This window comes from Chanodichthys erythropterus, chromosome 19 (assembly GCF_024489055.1).
Source record: "Chanodichthys erythropterus isolate Z2021 chromosome 19, ASM2448905v1, whole genome shotgun sequence".
Lineage (NCBI taxonomy): Eukaryota > Metazoa > Chordata > Actinopteri > Cypriniformes > Xenocyprididae > Chanodichthys > Chanodichthys erythropterus.
In genome coordinates this window covers 22,574,191-22,589,806 of record NC_090239.1, presented here as the reverse complement: position 1 = coordinate 22,589,806, position 15,616 = coordinate 22,574,191, and the positions used below count along the sequence as shown (strand labels likewise).

Here is a 15,616-nt window from a genome sequence, read left to right as displayed (position 1 = left end):
ACAATAAATAAATTCATATTTGCAAGAAATAATGTCGTAATTCCAAGAAATAAACTCAAAATTTCTAGAATTAAAGTCGGAATTGCGATAAAATCAATTGCAAGAAATAAACACATTTTTGCAAGAAATAAAGTCATAATTGCAAGAAATAAACTCAACATTTCTAGAAATAAAGTAGTAATTGCAAGAAATAAACTTAAAATTTCTAGAAATAAAGTCAGATTTGCAAGAAATAAAGTTGGAATTGCGTGAAATAAATTCATAATTCTGAGAAATAAAGTCAGAATTGCAATAAATTCAATTGCAAGAAATAATGTCAGAATTACAAGAAATAGTGGGAATTGTGAGAAAAAGTTAGAATTGCAAGAAATAATGTCAGAATTACAAGAAATAATGGGAATTGTGAGAAATAAAGTTAGAATTGCGAGAAATAATGTCAGAATTACATGAAATAGTCGGAATTGTGAGAAATAAAGTTAGAATTGCGAGAAATAACGTCAGAATTAAAAGAAATAGTCGGAATTGTGAGAAATAAAATCTGAATTGTAAGAAATAACGTCAGAATTAAAAGAAATAGTCAGAATTGTGAGAAATAAAATCTGAATTGTAAGAAATAAAGTCTTAATTACGAGAAATGAAATCTTAATTGTGAGAAATAATGTCACAATTACAAGAAATAGTCGGAATTGTGGGAAATAAAGTTAGAATTGCGAGAAATAACGTCAGAATTACAAGAAATAGTTGGAATTGCGAGAAATAATATCTGAATTGTGAGAAATAATGTCAGAATTACAAGAAATATTTCTCACAATTCAGAATTACAAGAATTGCGAGAAATAAAGTCGGAAATATGAGAAATAAAGTCTGAATTGCGAGAAATAACCCAACTTTACCCAACTATGACGACCTCCACTTCTGAGAAACCCAGAAAAGGGTCTATTGTTTACCGAATTAATAAATTAAATACATTCTATACTATCTTTATATTTATGATGTACAAATGTCAGGATGAATGGGTTGATGTGCTCCTCTGTCGCTGTTTTTGTTTGTAATTCAGTCGTTTTTATAAATATATTCTAGTGGGAAAGTTTCAAATTCGAGCACGGACCATTTAGCATGGTAACATATCAAGGAAAATCTAAATAACCAATAACAAAGGTTTTATCTTATAAATGTCATAAACAAAACTGAGCTGCACTGATTGGCTCGAGCACAAAATTCTGCTTGCCTCAAAAGAAATGATGACTGAAATCAAACACTGAGAGCAAAAGTAGATTTATTGCACAGTAAACTTAAAATCAACGTCAGGAGAATGTAAGCACCAAACACTTGATTTACAACATGAAAAATATGTCTACAAACCTAACCCTGTAATTAACTATTATTAACTACATAAACTTGTTTAGACACTTGTGCACTTAAAAAGAGACATAATTTCACTTAATATTGTAAATTCATTAAGAAAAAAAAGTCTTGCATTGGTCCTAAGATGTTCAGAGAACTTGTACGTCGCATGAGAGGTTCAGTTAATGACGATACAAACACAGAACATGAGGGGAGGCACAGTCTGAGATCTGGAGTTTAACACCTCAATATTCACAAAACTAATATGTTCTATTAGATACGATCTTTTGCTTTTCTTAAATACCTCACACCAACTGTACTCCACCTGTAGCTCAATTACAGTACAGCCCATTAGCTGGAATGAAATATCATTTGTTTCTCAAAGTTTATTTTCCTGAGATGTAACAGACGAGAAACTAAGCCATTTCATTTTAGCTTCGGCCCAGAATAACTGCGTTTCAGAACAGGGGATTGATGTCGGGTCTTCATTCATTCCAGAGGTTTTAACACGAACACGGCGTCGTCCAGCACGTAGTAATCCTTGTACATGTCTCCCTCGCACAGGTACGGCAGGCGTGTGACGGCCTGCAGCTCAAAGCCCATCTTCAGGAACACGTCTGCGCTCAGGTGCGTCACCTGCTCTTCCCACGTCTTGCCCTCCACCTTGATATGTTCCTTCGGTCGCACCCAGCTCCCACCTTAAAGATAAAGTGCAGTTAGCAGGTCACCATCACAAATACTAGGATTATACCACACCTCCAGACATTGCTCAGATGTTTTATTTTAAGACTTCGTCAGGTTTTTGTTCTTAAAACACTTGTGTGTAGGACTAATTTGTCAAGCATCTGAATAGTCAATAAATAAAGTCGGAAATACAAGAAATAAAGTCGGAATTGTGAGAAATAAAGTCTAAATTTGTGAAAAAGTCAGAATTGCGAGAAATAAAGTCAGAATTACAAGGAAAAAGTCAGAATTACAAGAAAAAAGTCAGAATTACAAGAAATAAAGTCTAAATTTGTGATAAAGTTGGAATTGCAAGAAATAAAGTAAGAATTACAGTCAGAATTATGAGAAAAAGTTGGAATTACAAGAAAAAAATGTCAGAATTACAAGACAAAGTCGGGATTGCGGGAAAGTCGGAATTGTGAGAAATAAAGTCGCAATTACTAGTAATAAATAAAGCCAGAAATAAACTCAGAATTACAAAAATAAATAAATAAATCAGAATTACAAGAAATAAAGTCAGAATTACGAGAAATAAAGTCAGAATTACAAGAAATAAAGTCAGAATTACAAGAAATAAAGTCAGAATTACAAGAAATAAAGTCAGAATTACAAGAAATAAAGTCAGAATTACAAGAAATAAAGTCAGAATTACAAGAAAAAAATGTCAGAATTACAAGACAAAGTCGGAATTGCAGGAAAGTCGAAATTGTGAGAAATAAAGTCACAATTACGAGTAATAAATAAAGTCAGAAATAAACTTAGAATTACAAGAAAAAAGTCAGAATTACAAGAAATAAAGCCAGAATTGTGAGAAATAAAGTCTAAATTTGCACGAAATAAAGTCGGCAATTCTGAATTACAAGAAATAAAATCAGAATCAAAAGAAATAAAGTCAGAAGAATTACAAGAAATAAAGACCAAAATACAATACATAAAGTCAGAATTGCGAGAAATAAATTTGGAATTACAAGAAATACTCAAACTAAAGTCAGCATGAAACAGAAGTGTTGTCCATAGTGTTTTCTTCTCTATTGTGATGTATGTTCAAGAGAAACGGCTTCTGGAACAATCCATAAAAATAAGATTTGATTTGACAAATTCAGAGTATGTCCTCTCAGGTAATGAGATTTTACCTTTGTAAGCGAGTTGTAGAGATAATGCACCTACTAGCAGACACTCATGAATTGATCAGTAGTTCTGGTTTCAGCGATCATCTTACCCGTCTCCACATACGGCTGAAAAGGCAAAACAGCGGCTAAGACGAGCCGTCCCGTTTCTGGCACCAGGGATTTCTTAATGTCTTGCAGCAGCTGAAGCGGCTCGTCGCAGCGGTCCAGCAGGTTCAGGCAGCTGATCAGGTCGTACTGGAAGCCCGTTCTGTGCCATTCATCGATTCCCAACAAGCTGGAGATTCAAAGCACAGGCTCACGTTCACCTCAATGCATGAATAACGTGCAGCGCATCATCATTTGGAGCAGTCTTTACCTGTAATTCTTCCTTTGTAGGTGCCATTTCATGGGCGTGGAGACCTCTGTGGCGTACACCTCATTAAAGTGACAGCCCATCACTTCCGTGACGCCTCCATCACCGGCTCCCAGATCCAGCATCCGCCGTCCTTTCCATTCAGGCCCGATCTGGAGGAGACGCCGGAACTGCTCATTGGAAAAGACGAACATGGAGCCGCGGCCCAGAAAGCTGTGGACCGACAGGACAGGATCAGATCACGGAGCACTGGTCAGAACAAGCTCTGAAGAGAATCAGGGACGGTTACCCGTTGATTGAGGTTCGAGAAACGACGGGGCTGAGGATGGTGGAGAAGAGCGAGTGGTAAAGCTGCGTGAAAAGCCAGCTGGATTTCTCCTCGCTCTTACGGAGGAACGCCTGCGTCTCCGCGTCCAGGTGGCTCTGAACAAACACGGAGCGAACTCGTTCTCCCAGCAGGTCTGGACAGCAGTGGTACCACTGTGAAGACATTTACACTGAGACTTTAAAACAACTTTAGACAAACATAAATAGCGATGAAAGCCAAAATATTAAACATCACAGATGTAGATTTACTGTTTTGCAGATGACCATTTTAACCTGAGATTTGGAGCCAAATTAGAGGAGTGTAAAATGACTTTATAAAGATGGCAGCATCATTATTGTATGTTCACACAGAGATTGGTAGATCTATTAGTGAAATCTGTTGACTTTATCAATCTGTGTTTCATTATATGCCAACAGTGACCGCTCAAACATGGGCAAAATGGCACTTCTTGTGTTCTTTGCCTCAAGTTTGCATGTCTGTAACTCAAGAAGTGTTAAAGATATCTTAATATCCTTTTAGATTCTGTTTCTTAACAAACTTTCCTTTTGGTATCTTCATTTTAAAGGCTCTCGATTGTTCAGTTCCAGAGATATGGAGATCTTAATGTGGCTCCATGAGTCAATTGTACACGTTTTCAGTGGTCAAAAACCAAATGTGGGTCACTTTGCATATAGATGATACTTTTTTCTTTTAAAGAGGAATATCTGAAGAACAAATCATATTGAAACTAGAAATACATCTCGTGTTTTTCTATCATTTTCAGTGGATTTTTGGTACTCAGAGTTTTCCATCACTGAAAATGGATAAAATTCAACAATTTGAACATGGAGCTGCTTTGAGATCCTCATATCTATGAGACTGAACTATACAGAGTCTTGAAAATTAAGATTTCAAAAGAAATGTCTATTAAGAATGAGAATCTAGAAGGATATTAAGATATCTTGAATACTTTCAGAGTTACAGTCATGCAAACTTTGGAAAAGGGATATTTACGGCACTCGGACAGGAATGTTCTATGAGATGATGGAAAAACACGAGATGTATTTCTAGTTTCAACATGATTTGTTCTTCAGATATTCCTCTTTAAAAGAAAAAAGTATCATCTATATGCAAAGTGACCCACATTTGGTTTTTGACCACTGAAAACGTGTACAATTGACTCATGGAGCCACATTAAGATCTCCATATCTCTGGAACTGAACAATCGAGGGCCTTTAAAATGAAGATACCAAAAGGAAAGTTTAAGAAACAGAATCTAAAAGGATATTAAGATATCTTTAACACTTCTTGAGTTACAGACATGCAAACTTGAGGCAAAGAACACAAGAAGTGCCATTTTGCCCATGTTTGAGCGGTCACTGTTGGCATATAATGAAACACAGATTGATAAAGTCAACAGATTTCACTAATAGATCTACCAATCTCTGTGTGAACATACAATAATGATGCTGCCATCTTTATAAAGTCATTTTACACTCCTCTAATTTGGCTCCAAATCTCAGGTGAAAATGGTCATCTGCAAAACAGTAAATCTACATCTGTGATGTTTAATATTTTGGCTTTCATCACTATTTATGTTTGTCTTTCTAAAGAGAAAAATATATTGATCCGGGGGTGATTCCAAATATGTGTTGATTTGACATGGAATGACACAATAGCATCTGGTTTCAAATTGTTACTACCATGGTATTATTTAAGTGTACATATTCATGTACCATAGTATTGACATGGTGATCCAGATGGACCTCAAAGAAAACCATGGCAAATGATACCAATATACTATATTGAGCTCCAATGGATTCATGGTACTGCCATGGTAAATGTTTGAACATATGGGATCATCGAGGTTCAAAAAAACGCGTTTAAACGTCGTTTCTTGTTCGCAAATCTCTCTACAAGTTACTAAGTCAAACAGGCTAGAGTTGAGGAGCTCGACTCACCTGCTGGGCTTCATGTCCAGGTGTGTCCGTCTCAGTCACCATGTTCACGAACAGAGATCGAGCCAGAGGACTGCGAACATACTTTCCAGTCCACATCCTTCGCATCGCCAGAAGAAAATACACGTAAAACAGCAGCCAGGCGAGGAAGAGCAGCGTCCTCATCTGCAGATGACACATAGTGACAGTGTGTGAGTGTGTGTGAGCCGAGAGAACAGATACTGCTGCAGAAACACGATCAGCCCTCTGACAAACACACTAACCTGAGGGTGTGGTGCTGTTTACACACACACATCTTTCTTAAGTATAATCTGAACGACAAACACATTTGGCACAAATCTGCTGAGTCCCTTTGGAGGAAAAAAACAGAAGTTCCACACTTCCTGAGTGTGTTACATTTAAAAGAAGCCGACAAATCACGTGATCCGCTGTGTCGTGCGCGACACTGCCGCTAGGCGGCGCGTGTTCGTGGCTCTTTAACTCGAAATCACGTTAAATTAGGGGTTTGTTACTGAAAAAAAACACAAGGACAAATTACACACAACGAATACACAAAAATTGACCATTAAAGCGTTAAAAAAAATTATGAAAAAGAAAAAGATGCAATAATTTTAACACATTTAAAAACCTGGATAATATTTCAGTTTTTCTTTCTGTATTCTAAAGTTAATTATTTTACTACTGACATCCCTAGTTTTGAACAGAAATCTGCATAAGAATGTGTATAGAAATATATATAAAGTAAGTTTCCATATAAATATTAACAGTAGTGTTTCATAGATTTCTGCACTGATTACCTACTCTTAAAATGTGGTCTGAGCACAAAACTGTAAGAAATTTGGATAAGAAATGTAAATGTTGTGTAAATAAGAAACTAATTTTTCTGAGAATCCATTGGAAAACAGACAGACAGACAAATATGCATCAGATTAAGGTTATTAAAAGTTACAAAGCTGTACTCCATATCAGATATCGTCTACAAAAATTATATATATATAGGTTACTCTGTACGATCTTTGCGCGCACCTGCAGGTGGCCATGCGCGTTCATATGTCACTGTGCCGAGCGCGCGCCACATTTGGTTCCTCCTCCTGCGCGCGCCCCCGAGGAGACAAGAACACTCAGACCAGACTGACACCTGCGATGAGATACACCTAGACTGCGCGTTATTCAAATAACTTTAAAAAAAGAAAAATAAGTAGATGATATACATTTACTGACAGACAAAAAAAACCCTAAAAGAACAAGAGTTGTCGTGCTTTACTGACTAAAGATGCTCACAGACATGATAGAAGGAGAATTTGATATAAAAGAGGAAGAACCATGGTATGATCATCAGGATCTGGAACATGGTGAGTGTGACTGTCTTTAATTAGGCCTAAAACACTGTTAAAGTGCATGTTTATAATACTTTTTAAATGAAAATATAGTCTAGATCGTCTTATTTTGCGTGCAATATATTAAAAAGTTAGTCTTCATTTAATTATGACATCTAATTTGTTCATGAAAATCTAATTAAACTCAAATCAACACTGGAGACTGAAGGAAATGTGTGTCTCTCCACCACATCTTGTGAGATGAGAGACTGAAATCAGCTGTAATGAGAATCAGCAGTTACTGATGTGAAATCTGAAGCTTTCTCAGTTTCCTGAGTTGTGAAATCAGATGTAGCAAGATGAAGAAACTGAAGTGACCGTAATGTCTGCAGATTTACAGATACTGATGTGCACAGATTCAATTTCACACACCGATCAGACATCATGAGCACTGATTGATATAACACTGATCATCTCTTCATCACGGCACCTGTTAGCATCTCCAGAACTGCAGCTCTTGTGGGGTGTTCCCGGTCTGCAGGGGTCAGGGTCTATCTAAAGTGCTCCAGGGAAGGAACAGTGGAGAACCGGAGATAGGGTCCGGGCTGTTTTGACAGCAACACGATATTAGGAAGGTGGTGATAATGTTATGCCTGATCGTGTAGATGTCAGTAGATGTTCTCCTCTCTGAGCAGATCTTCATTTGGCCGCTGAACTGGGTAAAAATTTACTGGAGCAGAACAGAGATTTAGAACAGACTCTCCAACAGATGTACGAAACCAACCAGGAACAGCTACAGGAGATAGAGGTACTGCCATCCATCTGGGTTAGTTCACCCAAAAATGAAAATAATGTCATTAATTACTCACCCTCATGTCGTTCCACACCCGTAAGACCTTCATTCATCTTCAGAACACAAATTAAGATATTTTTGATGAAATCCGATGGCTCAGTGAGGCCTGAGCAATGACATTTCCTCTCTCAAGATCCATTAATGTACTAAAAACATATTTAAATCAGTTCATGTGAGTACAGTGGTTCAATATTAATATTATAAAGCCACCAGAATATTTTTGGTGCGCCAAAAAAACTAAATAAGGACTTATATAGTGATGGGCGATTTCAAAACACTGCTTCAGGAAGATTCAGAGCACAAATGAATTAGTGTGTCGAATCAGCGATTCAGAGCGCCAAAGTCACGTGATTTCAGCAGTTTGACACGCGATCCGAATCATGATTCGACACACTGATTCATAACGCTCCGAAGCTTCCTGAAGCAGTGTTTTGAAATCGCCCATCACTATATAAGTCGTTATTTTGTTTTTTTTGGCGCACCAAAAATATTCTAATCGCATTATAATATTAATAATGAACCACTGTACTCACATGAACTGATTTAAATATGTTTTTAATACATTAATGGATCTTGAGAGAGGAAATGTCATTGCTCAGGCCTCACTGAGCCATCGGATTTCATCAAAAATATCTTAATTTGTGTTCTGAAGACGAAGGTCTTACGGGTGTGGAACGACATGAGGGTGAGTAATTAATGACATTATTTTCATTTTTGGATGAACTAACCCTTTAAGCTAATATAATTAATACAGACGAGGGAAACTGAACCTGTCAGATTTCAGTCTAACGTTTTTCCTCCTGTATTCAGTATCTTTCTAAACAGGTGGATTTGCTGCGGTCAGTAAATGATCAGCACGCTAAAGTCTACGAGCAGCTGGATTCAACATCACGAGACCTGGAGCTGAAAAACCAAAGACTGGTGCTGGAGAACAGAGCGGCCCAGATGAAGATCGAAGGGTGAGACTTAAAAAAATGACTGTAAATGTTGTAGTCGAGTGTTGTTGACATGCCGTCATTTTACGCCGGACTGCTTCACAAACGAGGCTCAATTCAACACAAAAGATGAACATGACGGCACATGCTAGTGGATGAGTTGAATCAACTCCACAGCAACTACATCAATTTATCCACTAACCATTCAGAAACGTCTAAAAGTTGTAACTTCTTCCTGAGTCTCTCCATCAGTGTCGACTCCGGTTTGAACAATGTAAGGCTGAACACTTTCCTCATTTTGGCTGCGTGAGATTCTCCAGCTTTGTTGTTGTTGAGCTGTTAAAGCTCCGCCCTCTTCTGGAAAGCGGAGCTCATTTGCATTTAAAGAGACACACACAAAAACTGCAAAAAATAGAGGCAAATTTGACATGCCATAATAAATGATCTGTGGGGGATTTTGAGCTGAAATTTCACACACACATTCTGGAGACAGCAGAGACTGATATTACATCTTGTGAAAGAGGCATTATAGGTCTGTTTTAAATGAAGCGTCTCCTCACGCAGGCTCACAGAGACAGTGGAGGGGCTGCAGACGCAGGTGGAGGAGCTCCAGAGAGACGTGAAGAAGCTGAAACAGAGCCGGTCCAGAGCACACCTGGAGCAGCATGATGGTGTTCAGGATCTCAAGTGTCAGTTACACAAGTACGTTTGTGCATGTTTTAAAACTCCGCTGTGTTTTTGTTTTAGGTCAATTAAAGGGTTAGTTCACCCAAAAATTTAAATTCCTGTCATTAATTCCCTCCCTCATGTTTTTCCACATCTGTAAGACCTTCGTTCATCTTCAGAACACAAATTAAGATATTTTTGATGAAAGCCCCAGAAAGGTAGTAAAGACATTGTTAAAGTAATCATGTGACTCCAGTGGTTTAACCTCAATTTCTTCAAGCGACACAAGTGCTTTGTTTGTGCAACATAATTTACCACTTAATTTCTGCTTTATCGCAGCTAATTATAACTTTATATCTAACAATTATATAATTTTTGACTTTATACAACTTTTTTCTCAAAATCGAGACTTATATCTTGCCTTGACAAGAACGTTTTTTATACATTGTTTATACGTTGTTTTTTTTCTGAAATGTTTCAGTTGCATGTTGATCATTTTTTAAATGTTACGACTTTCAACATTCAAAACATTCAAAAGTAACATTACCATAATGTTAGAAGAATGATCAAATCAAGTTCACATAACCATGTAAAAAAAAAACTGGACATTTGAACATTTTCATAACATTAGCAAAACATTCTTAGAGCATATTTTTGTTAGCTGTGCAGATACAGACTAATGGCTCTGGTTTCTACCATGCTACATTTATTTCAGGTCCTTTTCCCATGAGCACTCCATTCCCAGCTGCTGCTGTTCTCTGAAGCGGGAGGAACAGGATGAGTGCTGGGAGCTCTTGCGCTCGACCCGGTCCCTGCAGGCCCAGCTGCGCACAGAGCGCGCTCAGAGAGAGGCCGCGGAGCGGGGCGCTGATGTTCTGGCGCAGGAGCTCAGCGAACTGGAGCCAAAGGCAGCGCTGCTGGGAGTCTATAAGAGCCGGCTGGCCGAGATGGAGGCTGAAGTCGAGGAGCTCCGACTTCTTTTGCGCTCGAGCAAAAACAACCTGTCCCTCCCATTGGATGAGGAAGTGGGTGTGGCCAACCACAGGGGGCGGAGCCTGCAGAGCTGCAGCAGTGAGGGGCATCATGGGATCTCTCTGCTGAACGAGATGGATGCACAGTACATCACCCTGAAGGAGAAATACGACGCGCTTCTGCGCCGCTGCGAGGATGGGATGTTGACGAGGAATCAGGAAGCTGTCCAAACACACACACACTCTCGGGACGAGCAGCCCGCATACAAGGCCCTGTTCCATGAGCTTTTCACCTTCATTCAAAAGAGCAAAGAGGACCTGAAGGGAAACAGGACCAAACCCATTCAGGTTGAATGAGGCACTGCTTTGCATTTTCCATTAGAAATGTGTGCTATAAATTAGGTGTAGAAATAATTTTCACAAGAATACAGCAAGTAAAACGTTGAATTAAACATGACGTTTTAAAGTGTTTTCGGGAAAAACTTAAAAAAAAAAAAAGTATAGTGTAGTTGAACTTGGCTTATTCTTACAGAACCAGTAAAGAGACTTTAAACAAATGTACAGAAATTTATATAGTGACTGTATGTAAAGCACTTGATAAATATTTCTAAATGTTATCGTAAAACAAATCGTTGCTTCTGTAAACTGAAAAGTACAGAGCCCAGCACGACATACAAGAAAAAAAAGTTAATCATGCGCGCGACTTACTATTTTGTTCCCTCGATTTGATAAATCATGCGCGTGATTATTTCGTTCCCTCGATTTGCTATATTGTGCACGAGACTTACTATTTCGTTCCCTCGATTTGGGAACAAATTAGTAAATCTTGCACATGATTTAGCCTACTATTTTTTTCCTGCATGTCATGTGTGGGGCTCCGTAGAAGAGCAGTCTTACTGATTTCTGAAGCAAATATTAAATCTTTGTCTGTGTGTTTTATAGTGGGGTGAATCTCATGAAAACATTTCCAGGTTAAATATGAACCTAGAATCAAGAGGGGAAAAATTAGAACTGATATTAGTGTAAAGTCAGTAAAGAATATCTTTAGATTTTTCTGCAAATTTAAAGACATATCCAACTATTTACATCTGAGAAGAATAACATAATAATATTGTAAATGTTGAAGAATGTTTGCTGTAATGTTTCCGGATGTTTTACTCTTTTTAATTATTATTTATTTAAAATCAGATGTAAACATTAGATTGACACAAATATGTATAAATGTTTTACAATTTAAATATATCATTTGTCTGAAATACAGTAATGTGAAAGACTGTCTGTGACAGAATTAAGCCTAGTGCTTTTTAGTCAGACCAGTGCATTTGTTGCATCTTTTTATCGGCATGTGAACTTTGTGACACTAGCAGTTCTCGAGAAGCCCAGACTATATTCCACATAGACATGGACTTGAAACCCAGAGGGACTCTTTTGGACTCGGGGAATCAGGGAACATGTTCTTCAGTCCTGGTGGAAAGGCTGCGTCTAATCAAAGCCTTTGATAAGATTTGAGTGACATGATCACACAGCGTTAGGCAACGTCTTTATCAGGCTGACAGAGAACAGATGCTTCGTCTCTTATCTTCAATGTACCTGACTGCGCATCAGAGAATATAACTGGAGCTTGCACTTTGTTCATATTGAAAATGTAAGAGTTAACTCTTTGGGGGCAATCTATGTTTTACGGTATAGGGGGCACTGTTATGCATCTCCTAAAACTTACACACATTCAAGTGCTGATTAAAAAAAAATGGATTAAGCTCTAATAAAATGTTATTGTAATTAAAAGCAGAGGCTCTGTTCTTTCTTTTGATGTATTATTTGTATTTTCAGATAATCATACAACAAAATATTCTAGGCCATGAAAGTTTTGTGAAAATGTTCAAAAAAGCTGCCGCTAGCCAATATTTAAAAAGAACGCCAGCGGGGAAAGTGTTAAACAGGTATAATGTGATATCTTTTTTTTTTTTGGCCGTTAACTGGGCATAAGCATTTATTTGATTGTTTTACTTTTTACTTTTTGATGTAACGAGTAAAGTAATGCATTTCAAGTAACATGCATAATGTAATCAGATTACTTTTTGATGTTACGAGTAAAGTACATTATGCACGTTACTTGAAATGCATTAATCAGATTACTTTTTGATGTTACAAGTAAAGTAATGCATTTCAAGTAACGTGCATAATGTAATCAGATTACTTTTTGATGTTACAAGTAAAGTAATGCATTAAGTAACATGCATAATGTAATCAGATTACTTTTTGATGTTACGAGTAAAGTAATGCATTAAGTAACATGCATAATGTAATCAGATTACTTTTTGATGTTACGAGTAAAGTAACGCATTTCAAGTAACGTGCATAACGTAATCAGATTACTTTTTGATGTTACGAGTAAAGTAACGCATTTCAAGTAACATGCATAATGTAATCAGATTACTTTTTGATGTTACAAGTAAAGTAATGCATTAACATGCATAATGTAATCAGATTACTTTTTGATGTTACAAGTAAAGTAATGCATTAAGTAACATGCATAATGTAATCAGATTACTTTTTGATGTTACGAGTAAAGTAACGCATTTCAAGTAACGTGCATAACGTAATCAGATTACTTTTTGATGTTACAAGTAATGCATTAACATGCATAATGTAATCAGATTACTTTTTGATGTTACAAGTAAAGTAATGCATTAAGTAACATGCATAATGTAATCAGATTACTTTTTGATGTTACGAGTAAAGTAACGCATTTCAAGTAACGTGCATAACGTAATCAGATTACTTTTTGATGTTACAAGTAAAGTAATGCATTAACATGCATAATGTAATCAGATTACTTTTTGATGTTACGAGTAAAGTAACGCATTTCAAGTAACGTGCATAACGTAATCAGATTACTTTTTGATGTTACAAGTAATGCATTAACATGCATAATGTAATCAGATTACTTTTTGATGTTACGAGTAAAGTAATGCATTAACATGCATAATGTAATCAGATTACTTTTTGATGTTACGAGTAAAGTAACGCATTTCAAGTAACATGCATAATGTAATCAGATTACTTTTTGATGTTACAAGTAAAGTAATGCATTAACATGCATAATGTAATCAGATTACTTTTTGATGTTACAAGTAAAGTAATGCATTAAGTAACATGCATAATGTAATCAGATTACTTTTTGATGTTACGAGTAAAGTAACGCATTTCAAGTAACGTGCATAACGTAATCAGATTACTTTTTGATGTTACAAGTAATGCATTAACATGCATAATGTAATCAGATTACTTTTTGATGTTACAAGTAAAGTAATGCATTAAGTAACATGCATAATGTAATCAGATTACTTTTTGATGTTACGAGTAAAGTAACGCATTTCAAGTAACGTGCATAACGTAATCAGATTACTTTTTGATGTTACAAGTAAAGTAATGCATTAACATGCATAATGTAATCAGATTACTTTTTGATGTTACAAGTAAAGTAATGCATTAAGTAACATGCATAATGTAATCAGATTACTTTTTGATGTTACGAGTAAAGTAATGCATTAACATGCATAATGTAATCAGATTACTTTTTGATGTTACGAGTAAAGTAACGCATTAAGTAATGTGCATAACGTAATCAGATTACTTTTTGATGTTACAAGTAAAGTAATGCATTAACATGCATAATGTAATCAGATTACTTTTTGATGTTACGAGTACAGTAACGCATTAAGTAATGTGCATAACGTAATCAGATTACTTTTTGATGTTACGAGTAAAGTAGCATTTCAAATAACGTGCATAATGTAATCAGATTACTTTTTGATGTTACAAGTAGCACATTACTTGTAACATACATTATATCAAATTATATTCTAATTCTGCATTTATTTAGTCAAAAAAGTTACTGCAGATGATTTTTTTTTTAAACAGTGACAGTAATAGTATGAATTGTAGATGAAATATATCTAGTGATTAGGGGTGTGACGAGACAGGTATCTCACGAGACGAGACGAGACAAGATTTTTACACACTATTTTTAAGAAATCCTCAGTGGTGAAATAATGACTAGAAAAAATATTCTGCAGGTGTATTTGAAATGAATTTGAATTTTAACTAATCATCTTGTAATGAATGTCATTTCAGTTCTACTTTCTGAGTATGAATTATCATATGCAGTAAAAGACAACAATACTCAAGCACTGTAAAAGGTTTTGCTACTAACTCAACTGACTGACTTCTCTTCTGTATGATTTCAGTCTCTTCAGCCCTACTGCACATGATTTATGAGCTTCTACAACTTTAGACCTCCTAACTGAACTCCTCTCCACAAACAGATCATAGAAATAAAAACAGTATAAATAAAAATGTTAACACTTTACAATAAGGTCTCATTTATTAACATTAATGTATTATTAACATCAACTAACAATGAGCAATATATTTGCTACAGTATTTATTAATCTTTGTTTATTTTATTAACTAACATATATGTTAGTTAATAAAAATAGTCATTAATTTTAAGTTCATAGTTTACAGTGCATTAACTAATGTTAACAAATGAAACCTTACCGTTTGTGCTTGATAAGAGAAAACTGTTATTCGTTTTCATGTCAGTCATGCAAATAAGACCACATTTTTCTTTGATACAGAGCTGAGAGATGGTTACAACTACACTGCCCAGCCTAAAATAGCTTTCATATTGAGAGATATCTGTATTCATCAGGGAGCCGCTTTCAAAATGCGGGGTACTGAGATTTAAGTAATGTTAATTAACTACATGTATTTACTATAGGGTTAGGATTATTTGCATATAATTATGCATAATTATTGCAAAAAATTATTGCATAATTTGCATGTAGTCACATTTAATTTCTTTCTATAGCACTTTATACAATACAGCAAAGAAGCTTCACAATAATTATAAACATGAAAATACTGTAACAGTTTTATATTATAAAATAATTCAGCTATAAAGCAGCTCAACAGGCAAATATAGTGTCAGTGCAGTCAAATCAATAATATTATGGAATATTAATCATCTTCTGTATGAAAACAATAAAATAA

General features: G+C 36.0%; 2 protein-coding genes across 4 annotated transcripts; one reads left to right on the top strand and one right to left on the bottom strand.

The window, feature by feature from the left end:
* Positions 1–1,269: 1,269 nt before the first annotated feature.
* mettl9 (methyltransferase 9, His-X-His N1-histidine) lies at positions 1,270–6,211 on the bottom strand. Of its 3 annotated transcripts, XM_067369351.1 has the most exons (6): positions 6,081–6,211; positions 5,821–5,982; positions 3,842–4,032; positions 3,556–3,765; positions 3,290–3,474; positions 1,270–2,042 (listed from the first exon to the last, which is right to left on the bottom strand). In XM_067369351.1, the coding sequence occupies exons 2-6, from the start codon at positions 5,980–5,982 to the stop codon at positions 1,834–1,836; spliced, it is 957 nt and encodes a 318-aa protein (XP_067225452.1). In that variant the 5' UTR covers positions 6,081–6,211; the 3' UTR covers positions 1,270–1,833. The 3 variants fall into 3 exon arrangements, with proteins under 3 accessions (XP_067225452.1, XP_067225451.1, XP_067225453.1); XM_067369350.1 differs by having other exon boundaries at positions 5,821–6,198; XM_067369352.1 differs by having other exon boundaries at positions 1,937–2,042; positions 3,204–3,474; positions 5,821–6,198.
* A 716-nt stretch (positions 6,212–6,927) lies between these two features.
* Positions 6,928–12,277, top strand: cdr2b (cerebellar degeneration-related protein 2b). The gene is made up of 5 exons (XM_067369517.1): positions 6,928–7,169; positions 7,829–7,941; positions 8,797–8,945; positions 9,486–9,623; positions 10,303–12,277. Exons 1-5 carry the CDS (start codon positions 7,091–7,093, stop codon positions 10,913–10,915), a joined length of 1,092 nt encoding a protein of 363 aa, XP_067225618.1. The 5' UTR covers positions 6,928–7,090; the 3' UTR covers positions 10,916–12,277.
* Positions 12,278–15,616: the final 3,339 nt, after the last annotated feature.

Excerpts from the sequence above, each read along its gene's own strand:
- mettl9 (XM_067369350.1), bottom strand. The coding sequence starts at position 5,997 with ATGTGTCATCTGCAGATGAGGACGCTGCTCTTCCTCGCCTGGCTGCTG. Across the intron at positions 4,033-5,820 it reads CTGGACATGAAGCCCAGCAG|TGGTACCACTGCTGTCCAGA; the intron begins GTGAGTCGAGCT and ends ATGTCTTCACAG. Across the intron at positions 3,475-3,555 it reads CTACAAAGGAAGAATTACAG|CTTGTTGGGAATCGATGAAT; the intron begins GTAAAGACTGCT and ends TTGAATCTCCAG.
- cdr2b (XM_067369517.1), top strand. The coding sequence starts at position 7,091 with ATGCTCACAGACATGATAGAAGGAGAATTTGATATAAAAGAGGAAGAA. Across the intron at positions 7,170-7,828 it reads TCATCAGGATCTGGAACATG|ATCTTCATTTGGCCGCTGAA; the intron begins GTGAGTGTGACT and ends CTCTCTGAGCAG. Across the intron at positions 9,624-10,302 it reads CTCAAGTGTCAGTTACACAA|GTCCTTTTCCCATGAGCACT; the intron begins GTACGTTTGTGC and ends CATTTATTTCAG.